Source organism: Schistocerca piceifrons, chromosome 1 (assembly GCF_021461385.2).
Source record: "Schistocerca piceifrons isolate TAMUIC-IGC-003096 chromosome 1, iqSchPice1.1, whole genome shotgun sequence".
Taxonomy (NCBI): domain Eukaryota; kingdom Metazoa; phylum Arthropoda; class Insecta; order Orthoptera; family Acrididae; genus Schistocerca; species Schistocerca piceifrons.
The window spans coordinates 1,163,803,687-1,163,821,832 of record NC_060138.1 but is presented as its reverse complement, the minus strand read 5'-3'; the positions used below and the strand labels follow the sequence as shown (position 1 = coordinate 1,163,821,832).

The following is an 18,146-nucleotide window of genomic DNA, read 5'->3' as shown; positions in this document are numbered from 1 at the left end:
ATTACATGGTAGAAACAGTGGGAAAATAAGAGCAAAATATCCTGGAGAAAGAAACAGGAGTCATGTTCAAACATGAAAAAAAAAGAAAAGGAAAACGAGCAAAGGAGTCAACGATGAACTTGAACGGATGTCGTGTCACGTCCATCCAGACGAAACTCAACGAACGATACCGAAAAAACTGAAGATAGAAAAGGTAGCGTCTTTGATTGGTAATCAAAACATCCTTGGTCCCCGGTTCGAAACCCGCTATCGCTTAAACTTTGATTCACAATCACCATTGGCGGCCGAAGATTTCCGGCATAGGAAGACACTCTCATTCTGCCAACGGCATGTCAAAGGTGACGGAGGAGCGTACAGAGGTTCAGGGCACTCTCTTATCCTTGGTATGGAAAACTGCCCCCAAAGGCGGAAGAATCAGCAATGGTCAACTGCGTGAGGATGCAAAGGCAATGGAAACCACTGGATTAAAGACACATAACGTGTATCCACAGGACATGTGGCCTGTAATTAAAGTGTCACGATGATCACACCACTGGCAAAAGATTCCGGAATAGTCTCCCATTCGGATCTCCAGGAGAGGACTGCCAAGGGGGAAGTAATCATCAGTAAAAGATTGAATAACCAACGAAAACATAACGTTCTACGAATCAGGGCGTGAAGTGTCAGAAGCTTGAAAGTGTCAGGGAAGCTAGAAAATCTGAAAAGGGATGTGAAAAGGCTCAATCTAGATACAGTAGGCGTCAGTGTAATGAAACGGAAAGAAGACAAAGATTTATGGTCAGATGAGTATAGGGTAATATCACCAGCAGCAGAAAATGGTATAACGGAAGGAAGATTCGTTAGAGATAGGAAGGTAGGGCGTAGAGTGTGTTAGTGTGAACAGTTCGATGATGGGGTTGCTTTTATTCAAATTGACAGCAAACCAACATCGACAACGATAGTCTAAGCAGTACATGCCGACGTCGCAAGCTGAAAATGAAGAGACAGAAAAAGTATATGATAATATTGAAAGGGTAGTACAGTACGTAAAGGGAGATGGAGGACTCGAAAGCAGTTGGAGGGGGAAGAAGTAGAAGAAAAAGTCACAGGAGAATATGGTCTTGGGACAAAGAATGAGAGAGAAGAAAGACTAATTGAGTTTTGTAACAAATTTCAGGCAGTGACAGCTAATAATCTGTTTAAGATACTTGGAAAAGACCGGGGGATACGGAAAGATTTCAGTCAGGTTACATCATGGTCAGACAAAGATTCCGAAATCAGATACTGGGTTGTAAGGTGTACCCGGAGCAGATATAGACTCAGATCACAATGTAGATGTGATGAAGAGTAGTAGCAAAGAAGTCGAATACGGAAATACTAAGGAATGACGAGATACGGTTGCAGTTCTCTAAGGGCCGCGCGGGATTAGCCGAGCAGTCTTGGGCGCTGCAGTCATGGACTGTGCGGCTGGTCCCGGCGGAGGTTCGAGTCCTCACTCGGGCATGGGTGTGTGTGTTTGTCCTTGAGATAATTTAGGTTAAGTAGTGTGTAAGCTTAGGGACTGATGACCTTAGCAGCTAAGTCCCATAAGATTTCACACACACTTGAACATTTTTTGAGTTCTCTAAGGCTACAGATACGGCACTAGGTAATAGCTCAGTAGGCAGTACTGTTGAAGAGGAATGGACATCTCTAAAAAGGGCAATCACAGATGTCAGAAAGAAAACCCTACGAACAGAGAAGGTAACCACGAAGAAACCACGGGTAACAGAAGAAATACTTCAGTTGATCAGTGAAAGAACAAAAAACAAAAATGTTCAGGAAAATTCTGGAATAAAGAAATAGAAGTCGCTGAGGAATGAAATAAATAGGAAGTGTAGGGAAGCTAAGACGAAATGGATGCATGAAATATGTGAAGAAATCGAAAAAGAAATGATTGTCGAAAGGTCTGACTCAGTATATGGGAAAGTCAAAACAACATTCGGTGAAATTAAAAACAACTTGATCAAAAGAAGAGATCTGTTGAAAAGGACACATTCTGAGACTTCAAGGGATCATGAGTTTAATATTGGAGGGAAATGTGGGGGCAAAAATCGTAAAGGGAGACCAATACATCAATACAGAAGGCTGTAGCTTGCAGTAGACATTCGGAGATGGAGAGGATAGAGTAGAATCGAGAGCAGATCAGTCTTCGGACTGTAGACCACAACAACACTTTGATACTCACAAACTCAGTCATCAAAACTTACAACGTACTTCCCGTTAACCCATAATCATTAAATTTGGTAAGGAGGAAGGTTACACACTACAGGCGAAGAAAAAAGATCCGAAAATTGTTCATTTGTAATTATATCGCACAAAAATTTTTTTTGTCATTTGTCTGTCCTTAGTCTTATAAGCCCATTTCTTCCTAAGGAATGGGTAGACGTATCAAGTTTAAATGTGTGCCACATAATGAGGTCTATAGGCGTTTGGTACTTTAAAAACGTTAAGGTTGTAACTCAATGCAGTCAAAAGATATGGTGATTCATGTCACATATTTCGATACTTGCAAACTCAATCACTAAAACTTAAAGGGTACTTCCCCTTGACGTACAATCGTAAAATGTGGCAAGAAGGAAGGTTTCACGATACAAGTAAAGGAAAACGGGTAATTGTTAATTTGTATTTCTATCACACGAAAAAAAGTATTTCTTTTGTCATTTTTTATCTGTCTTCAAACTTGAAATGAAATCATTCTCGAAACTCTTGGAATATCTGGGATTTACTATCTTGCCTGTATCAGTGTCGATAACAGGGAAAAATGGTCGAGATCTTCGATTCCCGGAAAGGATGAGCTGTTTATGTACATAATTAAGTTTGAACGGAAGCCCCAGTGCGCGAGTCCTACTGTCAACTGGCCAATTTTTTATGTTTTCTGTTGTTCCTCAGTTGCGTCTTTGTTCTTCGAGATGATGTTTGTCGTTAGCTACAGATTCTCACCTTGTCCCAGTACAGGCCTCACTGCATGCGATAACACAAGCGCACTAATGACAAACAAACGGATACAAAATACATACAGACAGTACAACACAAACAAACAAAAAGGAACGCTAAACACACAGCAACAGTTTGCAACACTATACACAGGAAACACACAACCAACAGACAGTGAAAGTGTAGTGTTCAACTGAGATGTGTTTAAGAAAGCCGAAAATCTAAAAGACTGGCATTTGCAGGCCATCTAAGTACAACTCCAGGACGACACATATACAATAATACGATAACAAAATCTTAATCATATCCAAATAGTAATTCAACCATACAAAATTAGTGCTCCAAAAGTTGTTTCTTATCTAACAGTAACAACAAAAAGCTGTAATATAATAACGTATCTCAAATGATTATACAACGCAGTTATCATATACACGAAACAAACATGTATTACAAGTCAATGAAGACGCTTCACAAATAAAAAGAAGCGAAACGCATGTTGCACAAAACAGAGTGCCTTCCATCTAGTTGCAAAGGTAGTCCACATCGTCAAGAATCGATTCGTGTTGTTCAACCTATTAGTGCTAAAATTTATAGATTTTTTTTCTGACAGTTATGATGACGGCATAGTAAATGTAGGTTGGTTGAGAATGAAGTTTTAAAACGTTAAAGGAAGTAAGAGATGCAATCAACAAATTGAAAAACCATGAAGCACCAGGATCAGATTGCATAACTGCAGAATTAGTTAAAAATGGGCGACAGAAATTGGTGGAAGTAGTTCACAAAGTGATAACTAAAGTATGGAACTCAGAGATGATAGCTGAAGAGTGGCAGGAGTCGATTCTGATCCCAATTTTTAAGAAGGCCGACAAAATGGATTGTAGTAATTATAGAGGGATATCGCTATTACCAGTACGTTACAAAATTTTCTCGAATATTCTGCCAAGCAGGCTTACACCATATCCAGATGAAATTGTGGAGGATTACCAAGCTGGCTTTCGGACGAATAGATCAACTATAGATCAAATATTCATCCTGTGTCAAATTCTGGAAAAGAAATGGGAATACAATTAACAATCTTTTCATAGATTTTACAAAAGCATATGATTCAGTATTGCAATCAAAATTGTACAGAATTCTTTTGGAACTTGGAATGCCAAAGAAGTATGTTAGACTTATGGAAGCAAGTTTGAAAAAAGGAAAAGGCAGAGTACGCGTGGGGAAATTGGAATCAGAAGAATTTGTAATAAAGAACGGACTTAAGCAGGGAGATGACCTGTCTCCGCTACTTATTAATTTATTCCTAGAATATATTGTACGAATGGCAGCAGATAATTCAGAGGGTGTGGAGTTAAATAGAAATATTAAGATATTAGGGTATGTAGATGATCTAAACTTCTTACTGAATAAATTACTTTCATCACGGATATTGTCTAGAGTTTAAAGATTAGAATATACAAAACTATTATTCTACCAGTTATGCTGTATGGGTGTGAGACTTGGTCTGACACTGTGCAAAATGAAAAGCCGTTTCGAGTATTTGAAAACAAAACTTTGAGGAAAATTTTCGGAGCAAAAAGGGATGACATTAGCGGAGAGTGGCGAAAACTGCATAACGAAGAGGTTCACGAACTCTATTCAAACCCTGACCTAATCAGTATTATTAAATCCCGTGGGCTGAGATGGGCGGGTCACGTAGCTCGAATGGATGAGGACAGGGCAGCGCGCAGAGTACTGGTAGGGCACCTGGAGGGAAAACGTCCTGTGGAGAGACCGAGGCGTAGATGGGAGGACAATGTGAAGGCTGATTTGAGGAACCTAGGTATTGAAGATGAATGGAAGGAAATAGCCCAAGACAGGGACAGATGGCAAAAATACGTTGCTGCGGTAATGGACTCTCGAGTCCGGTATGACCAGTGAGTGTGTGCGTGTATGTCGATTGGACAATTTCCTGCTAGTGTAAGGAACCTGTCTCCAAATTTTTAAAACGTCATTATGAAACATTCTGTATACGTGGCTTGTGTAAACGCAGGTCGGTTTGCCTGATACACTCCATGTGGTTTGGCACAGCTCGAGGCAGCAGCGCGGCGTTACCTGGTTCATCTCGCTCTTGGACATCTGCTTGCGCCAGTAGTTCTGGAAGGTCTTCCGCAGCAGTTTGCTGCGCACGCCGTACAGCACCCCGTTGACGGAGGGCGCGCACGCCAGCAGCGCGGCCGACAGGGCCAGCAGCGGCGGCGGGGGCGGCCGCACGGCCACTGCGGCCGCGCCGGGGGCGGCGGAGGCGGCGCCGGGGGCGGCGGTGGTCACGGCGGAGGCGGCTGCGGAGGCGGAGGCTGCGGCGGCAGCCGCCTCCCAGAGGATGGCGGCGTGCCAGGGCACGTACAGCAGGATGCAGGCCGCCACCAGCTGCAGCACCGTGGGCACGGCGTTGCGCCCCCGGTAGAGACTGCGCGCCGCCACCGCCGCCGGCGTCGCCGCCCCCGCCAGCGGGTTGCGCTGGTGCATGATGGTCACCTGCGCCGACAGCGCCACCTCGAAGATGGCCGACGCGATGCGGTGCCGGTGGTAGCGCGCGATCATCAGCACCTGCCCGACACGGAATCACCACGTCATGCTGTGCTGGCGACACTTTCAGCACACACTGGCAGCTATGTCACGGACAGAAGCGCGATGACGTATCTCCTTATGTCTCTCTTCCGACAGATCATGAGACGGCAACTGTTATTGTATCTTTATGTAGTAGAGAAGACTCATTCGGAGGTACACTACTGGCCATTAAAATTGCTACATCAAGAAGAAATGCAGATGATAAACGGTTGATCATTCGACAAATATATTGTACTAGAACTGACATGTGATGACATTTTCACGCAATTTGGGTGCAGAGAACCTGAGAAATCAGTACCCAGAACAACCACCTCTGGCCGTAATAACGGTCTTGATACGCCTGGGCATTGAGTCAAACAGAGCTTGGATGGCGTGTACATGTACAGCTGCCCATGCAGCTTCAACACGATACCACAGTTCATCAAGAGTAGTGACTGGCGTATTGTGACGAGCCAGTTGCTTGGCCACCATTGACCAGTTGGTGAGAGATCTGGAGAATCTGCTGGCCAGGGCAGCAGTCGAACATTTTCTGTATCCAGAAAGGCCCGTACAGGACCTGCAACATGCGGTCGTGCATTATCCTGCTGAAATGTAGGGTTTCACAGGGGTCGAATGAAGGTAGAGCCACGAGTCGTAACATATCTTAAATGTAACGTCCACTGTTCAAAGTACCGTCAATGCGAACAAGAGGTGACCGAGACGTGTAACCAACGGCACGCCATACCATCACGCCGGGTGATACGCCAGTATGGAGATGACGAATACACGCTTCCATTGTGCGTTCACCGCGATGTCGCCAAACACGGATGTGACCATCATGATGCTGTAAACAGAACCTGGATTCATCCGAAAAAATGACGTTTTGCCATTCGTGCACCCAGGTTCGTCGTTGAGTACACCATTGCAGGCGCTCATGTCTGTGATGCAGCGTCAGGGGTAAACGCAGCCATGGTTTCCGAGCTGATAGTCCATGCTGCTGCAAACGTCGTCGAACTGTTCGTGCAGATGATTGATGTCTTGCAAACGTCCCCATCTGTAGACTTAGGGACCGAGTGGGGCGAATCCCAGCAAGCAGCATTGGAGAGGTTGAGGAGACCTTGATAGGTGCCCACCTCTTAGCAACACCGATCTTCGATAAAGAATTCATCATGCATATCAATGCCTCGATGACCAGTTAGCGGGTTAAGTTACTTGTTCACTTCCCTGTAATACGTTGCACCAACTAAAATCCAGCCCCACTGTGAATGTTGCTTTCGAACACTCGATGAGGTGGTTGACGCTCGTAAGCAGCTGGATTCCGCCAGGACTACTATCAAACGATTGGCAGCTGCTGGAAGAGCTCCCGGCGTGTACCTGTGACACCAGTACCAGATGTACGTCAAGTATTATCATATTCTGTGGATCCCGTCTCCCCGGCAAAAAAGTACAGGATCTGAATGCGAGTGACATATCAATGGTATATCTAGGCGTCCTGTACAGGGTGGATGCTGACCAGGAAGGACTCAGGGTTTTGTACTGATCCCCCTAACCAGCAAGTGTGGGGTGCTGTCTTTGACTGAATCCGAACCAGTGGGACTCACTTCACTTGTTTTGGGGATACATGTTTTGTATGGTGAGAAGAGGAAGCAAACAAAAACGGGTAGGAGTCTATTAATCATCAACAATTCAAATTATTGCGAATGATAGTACCCCTCAGGGAAATGGCAGCCAAGGACAGGAAAGGACACCAGGTGTTCCCAGTGTGTATGCCTGGGGTCGTCAGTCAACATGCCGAAGAGGCTACTTCAGCAGCCACTGAGGGAACAGCATGCAACCAACAGCAGATTGTGGCGCACGTTAGAAAAAATGGTGCCTGTCATCTGGGCCCTGCGGTCGTACTTGGGTCATTCCAGGGACTGGAAGAGAAAGCTGAAAAGATCAACCTTGTGCATGGAGTTTCAGCGAAGCTCACAATTTGCAGTATTGTCCCCAGAACTGATTGTGGACCTTTGGTTCTGAGTCGAGTGGAAGGACTGAAACAGAGCCTTAGAAGGTTCTGTCACAAGCTAGGCTGAACTAGTGCCATAGAGTTGAGAACTCTAGGGTCCCCCTAAATGGGTCAGGGGCTGCTACTCAGGTAGCTGAGTGTGTGTGTGGTGCACATAAGGCTTTTTGTAGGTTAGGCTACTCTCCGTCCAATATAGATAACGATGGTTGCAGGAAATCCAGAGGTATCAGTGTAAGATCGAAAGGAACGCCTCCCACAGGTGAGAGAATTAAAATCCTAGTGGTTAACTGCCGAACCATTCTCAACTAAGTACCAGAGTTCGAAGCACGACTGAAAGCACTGAAACTCACATAATGCTGGGTATAGATAGCCGGTTAAACCCTAAAATTGCCATAAGTGAGACTGGGGAAGATTTAAGTGTATATCGAAAGGGCAGGCAAATGGGAAATGGAGATGGTGTATTTGTCACAGTAGAAAACACACTGTAATCATTGGTGGAGACTTTAATTATCCAACAATTAACTGGCAAAATTACAGTTTTGTTAGTGGTGGGCATGGTAAGACATCCTTTGAAACATTACTAAATGCCTTCTCTGAAAACTGCCTAGAACAGATAGAAGGAAACCTCACTCACGATGAAGATATATTGGATCTAATGGCAACAAACAGACCTGATCTCCTTGAGGATGGTATCAATGATCAGGAAGCAACTCTGGCTACAATTATAAACAAAGTACAAAGAACAACTAAAACTATCAGAAAGATACATACGTTCAGTAAACAAGATAAAAAATCAATACTCTTATATCTCAATGCGGAACTAGAAACTTTCAGCACAGGGCAGGAGCGTGTAGAGGAACTGTGGGTCAAATTTAAAAGAGTAGTTGACCATGAACTGGACAGATATGTAACCAGTAGAATAGTTCATAGTGGGAGGGAACCTCCACGGTATACAGCCTGTAAAGAAACTTCTAAAGAAACAGAGACTACTGCATAACAGATGTAAAACAAAGCGGATGGCTATAGATAGAAAGATGCTGAATGAAATGCGTTTGGCCGTCTAGAGAGCAATGTGAGATGCCTTCAATGACTGCTGTAGCAGAATATTATCAAATGATATTTCACAAAACCCAACGAAATTCTGGTCGCATGTAAGGGTGTGTGTGTGTGTGTGTGTGTGTGTGTGTGTGTGTGTGTGTGTGTGTGTGTATGTGTGTGTGTGTGGGCGTTTGTATTGAACCGGGGACCCAGAAACGACGAAGACCCTTCGTCCCGCCGTGGCCCTCAGTGGTTCACAACCCCACAACAGGCCGCAGCAGTCCACTTGCTCCACCTCCTGCCACGCGGGGTAGCCGTGCGGCCTAGGGCGCCTTGATACGGTTCGCACGGCTGCCCCTGTCGGAGGTTTGAGTCCTCCTTTGGGCATGGGTGTGTGTATTGTCCTTAGCGTAAGTTCGTTTAAGTTAGATTAAGTAGTGTGTCACCCTAGGGACCGATGAACTCAGCAGTTTGGTCCCATCGAACTTACCACAAATTTCCAATTTGCTCCACCGCCGCCCCACACCGAACCCAGGGTTATTGTGTGGTTCGGCCCCCGGTGGACAACCCCCCTCCCCTCCCTGAAACGTCTCATACCAGACAAGTGTAACTCCAACTCCAAATGTTTGCGTGGTAGAGTAATTTTCCCAATTAATTTTTGGATGATTAAAGTCTCCACCAATGATTACGGTGTGTTTTCTTCTGTGACAGTGTGTGCAGCAATCGCCGATATAGTGTAACTGAGGTGGAACAAGGAGAACCAGGCCGCATTCGACGAGGCAGATGGAAAACCGCCTTAAAAACCATCCACATGCTGGCCGGCACTTCGGACCGTGACACTAATCCACTGGGGGATTCGTGCCGGGGATTGGCACGGCTTCCCGCTCGGGAAGCAGCGCGTTAGACCGCGCGGCTAGCCTAGCGGGGCATGTAAGGGTTATTAGTAGCGCAAAAGTTACTGTCCAGTCCCTGTCGACTGAGACAGAACTGCAACTGGGGGTACCAATGAAAAAGCTCACATGCTTAACTCCGTTTTCAAATGTTGCTTTACAAAGGAAAACCCAGGAGAACCGCGAAAATTTAATCCTCGTGCCACTGAAAAGATGAGTGAAATCAGTATTAGTGTCAGTGGTCTTGAGAAACGGCTGAAATTGTTAAAATTGAACAAAGCACCATTATCCGATGCAATCCCTGTGAGGTTCTATAATCAGTTTGCGGCTGGGTTAGCTCCTCTGCTATAATCTGTCGTAGATCCCTCGAGCGAAAAGTAGTGGCCAGTTCTTGAAAAGAATAAAATAAAATAAAAGACACAGGTCACAGCCATCTACAAGAATGGTAGTAGAAGTGATCCATAAAACTACCGCCCAGTATCCTTGACATCAGTTCATTGTAGAATCTTAGGACATATTCTGAGCTCAAATAAGGTATCTTAAATACAGTGACCACCTCAGTGCCAACCAGCATGAAACCCGAAAACATTGATCTTGTGAAACCATCCCACACTTTTCTCACATGACATTCTGAAAGTTTTCGATTAAGGCATTCGGGTAGCTGCAGTATTTCTTGATTTGCGAAAAGCATTTGACTCAGTACTACACCTACGCTTATTGTCAAAATTACGATAATATGGGGTATCAAGTGATATTTGTGACTGTACTGAGGACTTTTTAGTGGGAAGAGATGACATTGTCAGACGTAGAGGTAACTTCAGGTGTGACTCAGAGAAGTGTGTTGGGATCCTTGCTGTTCGTGGTGTATATTAATGACCTTGTTGACATTACTAACAGTAATTGCAAAACTTCGATGTAGGTCACCAAAAGCTGTTTATTTTTATGTTCAATGCTATCGGTCAGCAGACCATTATCAATTCGAAGGCTAACCGACAGACGAAACGTTTAAAGTGCACAGGTTATAGTATGCTGACAAAATAAAAATTATGGCGTAAATACCAAAGAAATTACAATGCGTAACCAGCTTGTCACTACAACATTTGAAGTGAGTAACTTTGATGCAGTCAGAAAAAAATAGCTTCCGATTCAATAAATAATCTTCATAAGGCACAGATATTTAGTAGTTGACAAACAGTATCAACAAAGCATAATCATAAAGACGCATATAGTGCTTTACACAACGTGCGAGGTCAAACTAATAAGAAGTAAATGAGAAAGCATCGAATTAACCTCCTTTAAGGCTATGTGTCATACAGAAGAAAATCTGAGGGAAGCTATATTTTTTATTCATATCAAACGAGCATGTCAACAGTTGGGTCTCAAACAGTGTCATCTTAACAAAGCTACAACCACACAAACAATGAAGGGATTTTATATCACATCGGTTACTTAATAATTGAAATAGTCAATTAGCTATTGAAAAATGTGTTAAAATAACATATTCAAAATAGGAAACTTGTAAAGGGATACCTTACATAAACAAATGTCAAAAAAATGTAATAAAACATCGTATAACAACTATAAAGCCACGTCACAGAAATAAAACCTGAATATGAGGGGCTAGAGATTGTATATAAAGGTTACTGTATGAATTAGACAATTATTTACTGAAAAATTAAATACAGCATGAAATGTAGATGCAAGGGGAGACGGGTGGCTGTGATAGAAATATTTAATAGTTAGGAATGTATGTTATGGAATCAAAGATGAGCTTAATAAGGAATAACAAATGTGTTAAAATATAAGGAGATGTTGCTAATGAGGAGGGGGGAAGGTGATGAGAGGTGAAAAAGTGTGGGGGGAGAGAAGATATCTATAAACAATAAAATAAAGGAGGCATCTATTAGTTTGCTATAATAAGATCACTAATTACTCATTAACAACCTACAGAGAGGGCTGTGGTTCAACAAAATAATAAATACTACAATAAATAAGAACAGGTTACACACGTACTGCAACATTGAGCAAAAAAAAAGTAACTGTTGTAGCAACCATGACAAAAAGTAAAGATACAATCAACTTTAACATTAGACGTAGACATTTAGCTAACTGGTTAAGAGGTACATGATAGTGTATTATAATATTCTGTACTCGTTATAACATTTGTTAACGCACAGTACTAAATTCCAAATTTTATAAAACTTTGTCATAACAATTGCAATAAACATACAGGGAAAGACAAAATTAGCTTACAAAAAGCAGTTTTAGAGCAGGAAACAGAGGTCACATACACAGGGTGGCATCTTAAAAGCTGCTTATTTATAAACCTACCACACATTGTGTAGTTAACCATTCCTATATATTTCCAGGAAGGCAGTTAGTCCATAGATTTAACCTTTATTTTTTTTACGTACCCATTTGATTGGTATGATTGAAAAACACTAGTTCCCTCAAATTCACGTAAGTATGGCACATAACCCAAAAGAGTTTAATTCCATGTTTTTTTGTTTATTTTTATTAATTTGAATTGATTGTTGTGTAACGCTTTCCTTCACGATACATGTCACTTTACTATATGATTTTTTATGATTATGCTTTGCTGATACTCTTTGTTAATTAAGTTTTCCATTGAGCCACTTCATTCTTTACATCGTTGTTAAATCGATGTATCACAAAATACTACAAAGATCTCAAATGCACCTGTAATATGTATATATTATCGATGTCACGGCTACAGACACTCTATTTCGATCTCTTCCTAGATTCATAGCCATTTGTCTTTGTTCTTCGCTCTTAAATATTTTATTTAGTTACAATTTTCTTCAGTTGGCAATGTGTGATAGTCTTGTGTGCATCTTCTACATATCTGTGTTTTTTGGGGATTATTTATTGTAACAGAAGCTACGTTTTTCTACCTACATCGAAGTTGTTCACTTCAAATGTTGTAGTGACAAGCTGGTTATGCTTTTTAAAGTAATTCCTAAGTTATGTAACGATACAATTTTTATTTTGTGAGCATATTGGAACCTGTGCATTATAAATGTTGTATCTGTATGTTAGGATTCGTCTTGATAACGAAATCGGTAGCACCGAACATAAAAATAAGCAGCTGATGGTCGTGTACAATGAAGTTTCAGTTATTTGCAGCTGTAAGGCCCCACCTAGTCACAAATATAAATTAATATTAACCTCAGACTTTATGCAGATGATGCAATTTGGGATGAAGTCCTGTCCGAAAGAAGCTGCATAAATATTCAAACAGATCTCTATAAGATTTCAAAGTGGTGCAAAGATCAGCAACTTGATTTAAATGTTAGAAATGTAAAATTGGGCACTTCACAAAACGAAAAACTGTAATGTTCTACGACTAAAATATCAATGATTCACTGTTGGAATCGGTCAATTCGCGCTAATACCTGGGTGTAACATTCTTTAGGGATGAAATGGGATGATCACAGTCATGTGGCAGAGCAGGTGGTAGACTTTGGTTTATTGCTAGAAAGTGCAATCAGTCTACAAAAGATATTGCTTAGAAATTACTCGTGGGACTGGTTCTAGACTATTGCTCGAGTGTTTGAGACCCGTATCAAACATGACTAACAGGGTGTATTCAACGTATAGAGAGAAGAGCAGCACGGATGGTCACAGGTTTGTTTGATCTGTGGAAGTGTGTCACAGGATAATGGAGAAACTGAATTAGCAGACTCTTAAAGGTAGACGTAAACTATCCAGAGAAAGTCTATTAATAAAATTTCAAGAACCGTCTTTAAATGATGACTCGGGGAATATATTACAGCCCCTTTCGTATCGCTCACATAGGGATCATGAGGGTAAGATTAGAATAATTGCAGCAGAAACAGAGGCATTCGAACAATCATTCTTCCAGCGTTACGTACGTCAATGGAACGGGAAGAAACCCTAATAACTGATACAATGGGACGTACCCTCTGCCAAGTGCTTCACGATGCTTTGCGGAGTATAGACATAGATGTAGACGCTGATGAAGCGTCTGTATTACTTTAAGTGTACCCAGAAAGGAGAAGGCCGAATCGTATGCTTCTTAGAGGACTAAAGCGTTTGAAGAGGAAGTACTTTGTGAACTTGGATCACTGGCGGTTATGTCCACTCTGAAACAATTCAGGTTTTATTTGGAACTTTAACCCTCGCAGTTAGATACAGTCAAACACTGAACTGGGTGTTGGCCTGGCCGAGATGCACGGGCCACATCGCCAGGTGGGTTTCACGAATTTCAGCCTTTCAGTTTGAGGTCAGACATTTCAGCAGGAGTGACAATGTTGCTGTACTTTGAGGAATGGTAGGCTAATACTAGGGATACAGGTCGACCCAGGATAGCAGTACCCGCGGACGTTGTACCAATGTTATTCGCCTGTTATCACCGGTTTCGAGTGTGTGTGTGTGTGTGTGTGTGTGTGTGTGTGTGTGTGAGAGAGAGAGAGAGAGAGAGAGAGAGAGAGAGAGAGGCGGCGGGAGGACAGCAGCGAGGTAGAAGGCACTTACTTTTTTAAAAAGAATTGCTAAGATCCGCAAAGAATTCATTTAGAAGGGTATGGACGGTGATGTTAGGACATCAAGCCAAGAGTGCCAAACCTGATGCATTATAAATTACAGAGTGCAGCAATCAGTCGTCCTTTTTAGATTGCTGCACACTATAATTTATAAGTCATATAAAGTCGCTGAGTGCATCCACTTTCCGAATGGAAGGTAACCTAACTTGTTGCGTTACTAAACCCCCCACAGGATACAAAACATAGTACGCTAGCTCCGAAACCTGTAGACACTCCGAGGTGGATGTATATCAATTTCGAAGGTCCATTACCCAGGTCGCGTGCGGGAAACAAGTATCCAGTGGTATGCGTGGATGCCTTTTCAAGGTTCTCTTGGTTGTTTGCTGTTAGATCAGTGACCAAACAAGCTACGATGTATTGGGTCAAGCGAGTTTCCGGTACTTTTCTGAGTTTCTTTCTTTCTTTCTTTCTTTTTTTTTTTTGTCGTCTGCCGTCTGACTAGTTTGTCCCCTCCTGTGTCAACCTCAACTCGGAGTAGCACATGCAACCTATATCGTCAAATATTTGTTAGATGTATTCCAATCTCTGTCTTCTTCTACAGTTTTTTACCCTCTACAAGTCCCTCTAGTATTATGATAGTTATTCCGCGATGTCTTAGCTTATGTCCTACCATCTGTCAAAAAGACTTTTCAGTGTTTACCATATACTCCTTTCCTCGCCGATTCTCTGGTGTACCATCTCATTTCTTACTTTATTAGGTCATTCTTCTGTAACACTACGTCTCAAATGCTTCTATTCACTTCTTTTCCGGTTTTCCCACAGACCACGTTTCACTATGCTCCCAACGTACAGACTCAGAAATTTCTCCCTCCTGTGCTCCAAACGTACAGTTCCAGAAATTTATTCCTCAATTTAAGGCCTAGTTTGATACTAGAAGGCTTCTCTTGGCCAGGCATGCGTTTTTTGTCAATGCTAGTCTGCTTTTTATGTCTTCCTTGCTAAGTCCGTCGTGGGATTTTTGCTGCACATGTAGCAAAATTCATTAACTTCATCTACTTCGTGATCACCAATCCTGATGTTAAGTTTCTCACTGTTTTCATTTCTCCTAATTGTCATTACTTTCGTCTTTCTTCGATTTAATCTCAATCTATATTCTGCATCGTTCATTCCATTCAGCAGATCCTGTAATTCTTCTTCACTTTCACTGAGAGAAGCAGTATTACCACTGATATCCTTTCATCGTGGATTTTAATTCCGCACTTGAAACTTTCTTTTATATCCGTCATTGCTTCTTCGGTGCATAGGCTGGACAGTGGGGCAAAAGACTACTTCTCTGTCTTACACCCTTTTAATCCCAGCACTTTCCTCTTGTTTTTCTCTCTTATTGTTCCATGTGGTCTTTTATGCATATTGCATATTACCCGTGTTTCCCCATAGCTGACCCCCATTTTTCTCAGAATTTCCGAAATCTTGCACCATTAGACGTTGTCGAACGCTTTTCCAAGGTCGTAGAATCTTATGAACGTGTCTTGATTTGTCTTCAGTATTGCTCCCATTATCAACAGAAACTTCAGAACTGCCTCTCTGGTGCCTCTACCTTTTCTAAAGCCAGACTGATAGTCATCTAACACACCCTCAATTTTATTTTCAATTCTTGTGTGTTCTATTCTTTTCAGCAGCTTGGGTGTGTGAGCTGATAAGCGGATTGTGCTATAACCCTCGCAGTTGTTGGCTCTTTCAATATTCAGGATTGTGTGGATGTTGTTTCTCTGAAAGTCAGATGGTATATCGTCAATTTTATGCATTCTACATACCATCGTGAATAGTCGTTTTGTTGCCACGGTCCCCAATGATTCTAGAAATTCTGATGGAATTTTATCTATCCCTTCTGCCTTATTTGATCTTAAGCCTTCCAAAGTTCTATTAAATTCCAATTCTAATACTGGATCTCCTATCTCTTCTAAATCGACTCCTGTTTCTTCTTCTTTCACATTATCAGACAAGTCTTCCTCCTCATACATGCCCTCAATGTACTATTTCCACCTATCCACTCTCTTCTCTGTACGTAACGGTGGAATTTCCATTGCACTCTTAATGTTACCGGCCATGCTTTTAATTTCAACGGAGGTTGTTTTGACTTCCGTATGGGCTGAGTCAGCACTTCTGACAATCAATTCCTTTTCTGTTTCTTCACATTTTTATGCAGCCATTGTGCCTTTGCATTCCTGCACTTCCTATTTATTTCATTCCTAAGTGACTTGCATGTCTTTATTCCTGAATTTCAGTGGACATTTTTGCACTTCCTTTTTTCATCGATAAATTGATTTCTTCTGTTACAAATGGTTTCTCCGCTGTTTCCTTCCTTATAGCTAAATTTTTCTTTCCAACTTCTGCGATTCTTCTTCATAGATATATCCATTCTTCCTCAACTGAACTGCCTGCTGAGCGATTCATTATTACAGTATCTGTAGCTTCAGAGAACTTCAAGCGTATCTCTTCTTTCCTCAGAATACCCATATTCCGGTTCCTTGCTCACTGATTATTCCTGACTACACTCTTTAACTTCAGCCTGCATTTTATCATTATCAAGTTGTGATCCGAGTCAGTATCTACCTCTGGATACACTAAAACGGGTCAGCTGAGGGTTTCTTTCTTAGTAACATATCACGCAAGCAGATCAGAGAGAGAGATGGTGTATGGCCTGGAAAAATTTATTGGCGATTTGTACCAAGGAACTCAGGATTACAATCGGGTAAGATTGAATAATCAACGAAACGATAACGTTTTACGAGTCGGGGTTTGGAATGTCAGACGCTTGAACGTCATAGGGAAACTAGAAAATCTGAAAATGGATATGCAAAGGTTCAATCTAGATATAGTAGGGGTGAGTGAAGTGAAGTGGAAAGAAGACAAGGATTTCTGGTCAGATGAGTAAAGGGTATTATCAACAGCAGCAGAAAATTGTATAACAGGAGTGGGATTCGTTATGAATAGGGAGGTAGGACAGAGAGTGTGTTACTGTGAACAGTTCAGTGAAAGGATTGTTCTTATCAGAATCGACAGCAAACCAGCACCGACAACGATAGCTCAGGTATGTATGCCGACGTCGCAGGCTGAAGATGAAGAGATAGAAAAAGTGTATGAGGATATTGAAAGGGTAATACAGTTTGTAAAGAGATATGAAAATCTAATAGTCATGGGTGACGGGAATACAGTTGTAGGGGAAGGAGTAGAAGAAAAGGTTAAAGGAGAATATGGGCTTTTGACAAGGGAAGAGAGAGGAGAAAGACTAATTGAGTTCTGTAACAAGTTTCAGCTAGTAATAGTGAATACTCTGTTCAAGAATCACAAGAGGAGAAGGTATACTTGGAAAAGGCGGGTGACACGGGAAGATTTCAGTTAGACTACATCATGGTCAGACACAGATTCCGAAATCAGACACTGGATTGTAAGGTGTGCCCAGGAACAGATGTATGGTATGCTCAGATTACAATATAGTAGGCTGAAGTATAAGACATTAGTCATGAAGAATCAATAAGCAAACAAGTGGGATACGGAAGTGCTAAGCAATGGCGAGATACGGTTGAAGTTCTCTAAGGCTATAGATACGGCAATAAGAAATAGCTCAGTGGACAGAACAGTTGAAGAGGAACGGACATCTCTAAAAATGGTCATCACTGAAGTTGGAAAGGAAAACCTAGGTAGAAAGACGGTAACTGCGAAGAAACCATGGGTAACAGAAGAAATAATTCAATTGATCGATGAAAAGAGGAAGTACAAAAATGTTCCGGGAAACTCAGGAATAGAGAAATACAAGTCGCTGAGGAATGAAGTAAATAGGACGTGCAGGAAAAATGTGAAGACATCGAAAAAGAAATGATTGCCGGAAGTACAGACTCAGCATACAGGAAAGTTAAAACAACCTTCGGTGACATTAAAAGCAATGGTCATAACATTAAGAGTGCAACTGGAATCCCACTGATAAATGCAGAGGAGAGAGCGGATAGGTGGAAAGAATACAACTGGGGAAGTGGCAACAAAACCACTATTCACGTTGGTGTGTATAATGTATAAAACTGGCGGTATGCCATCAGACTTTCGGAAAAACATCATCACACAATTCCGAATATTGCAAGAACCGAC

At 42.0% G+C, this 18,146-nt stretch overlaps 1 protein-coding gene across 1 annotated transcript in view; it reads right to left on the bottom strand.

The window, feature by feature from the left end:
* LOC124778838 overlaps nucleotides 1–18,146 on the bottom strand; it is a 326,007-nt gene that overhangs the window by 72,013 nt on the left and 235,848 nt on the right. Inside the window, exon 6 of the mRNA XM_047253671.1 lies at nucleotides 5,047–5,541. Within this exon, the coding sequence (XP_047109627.1) occupies nucleotides 5,047–5,541 (495 nt within the window). The remainder of the gene's footprint in view (nucleotides 1–5,046; nucleotides 5,542–18,146) is intronic.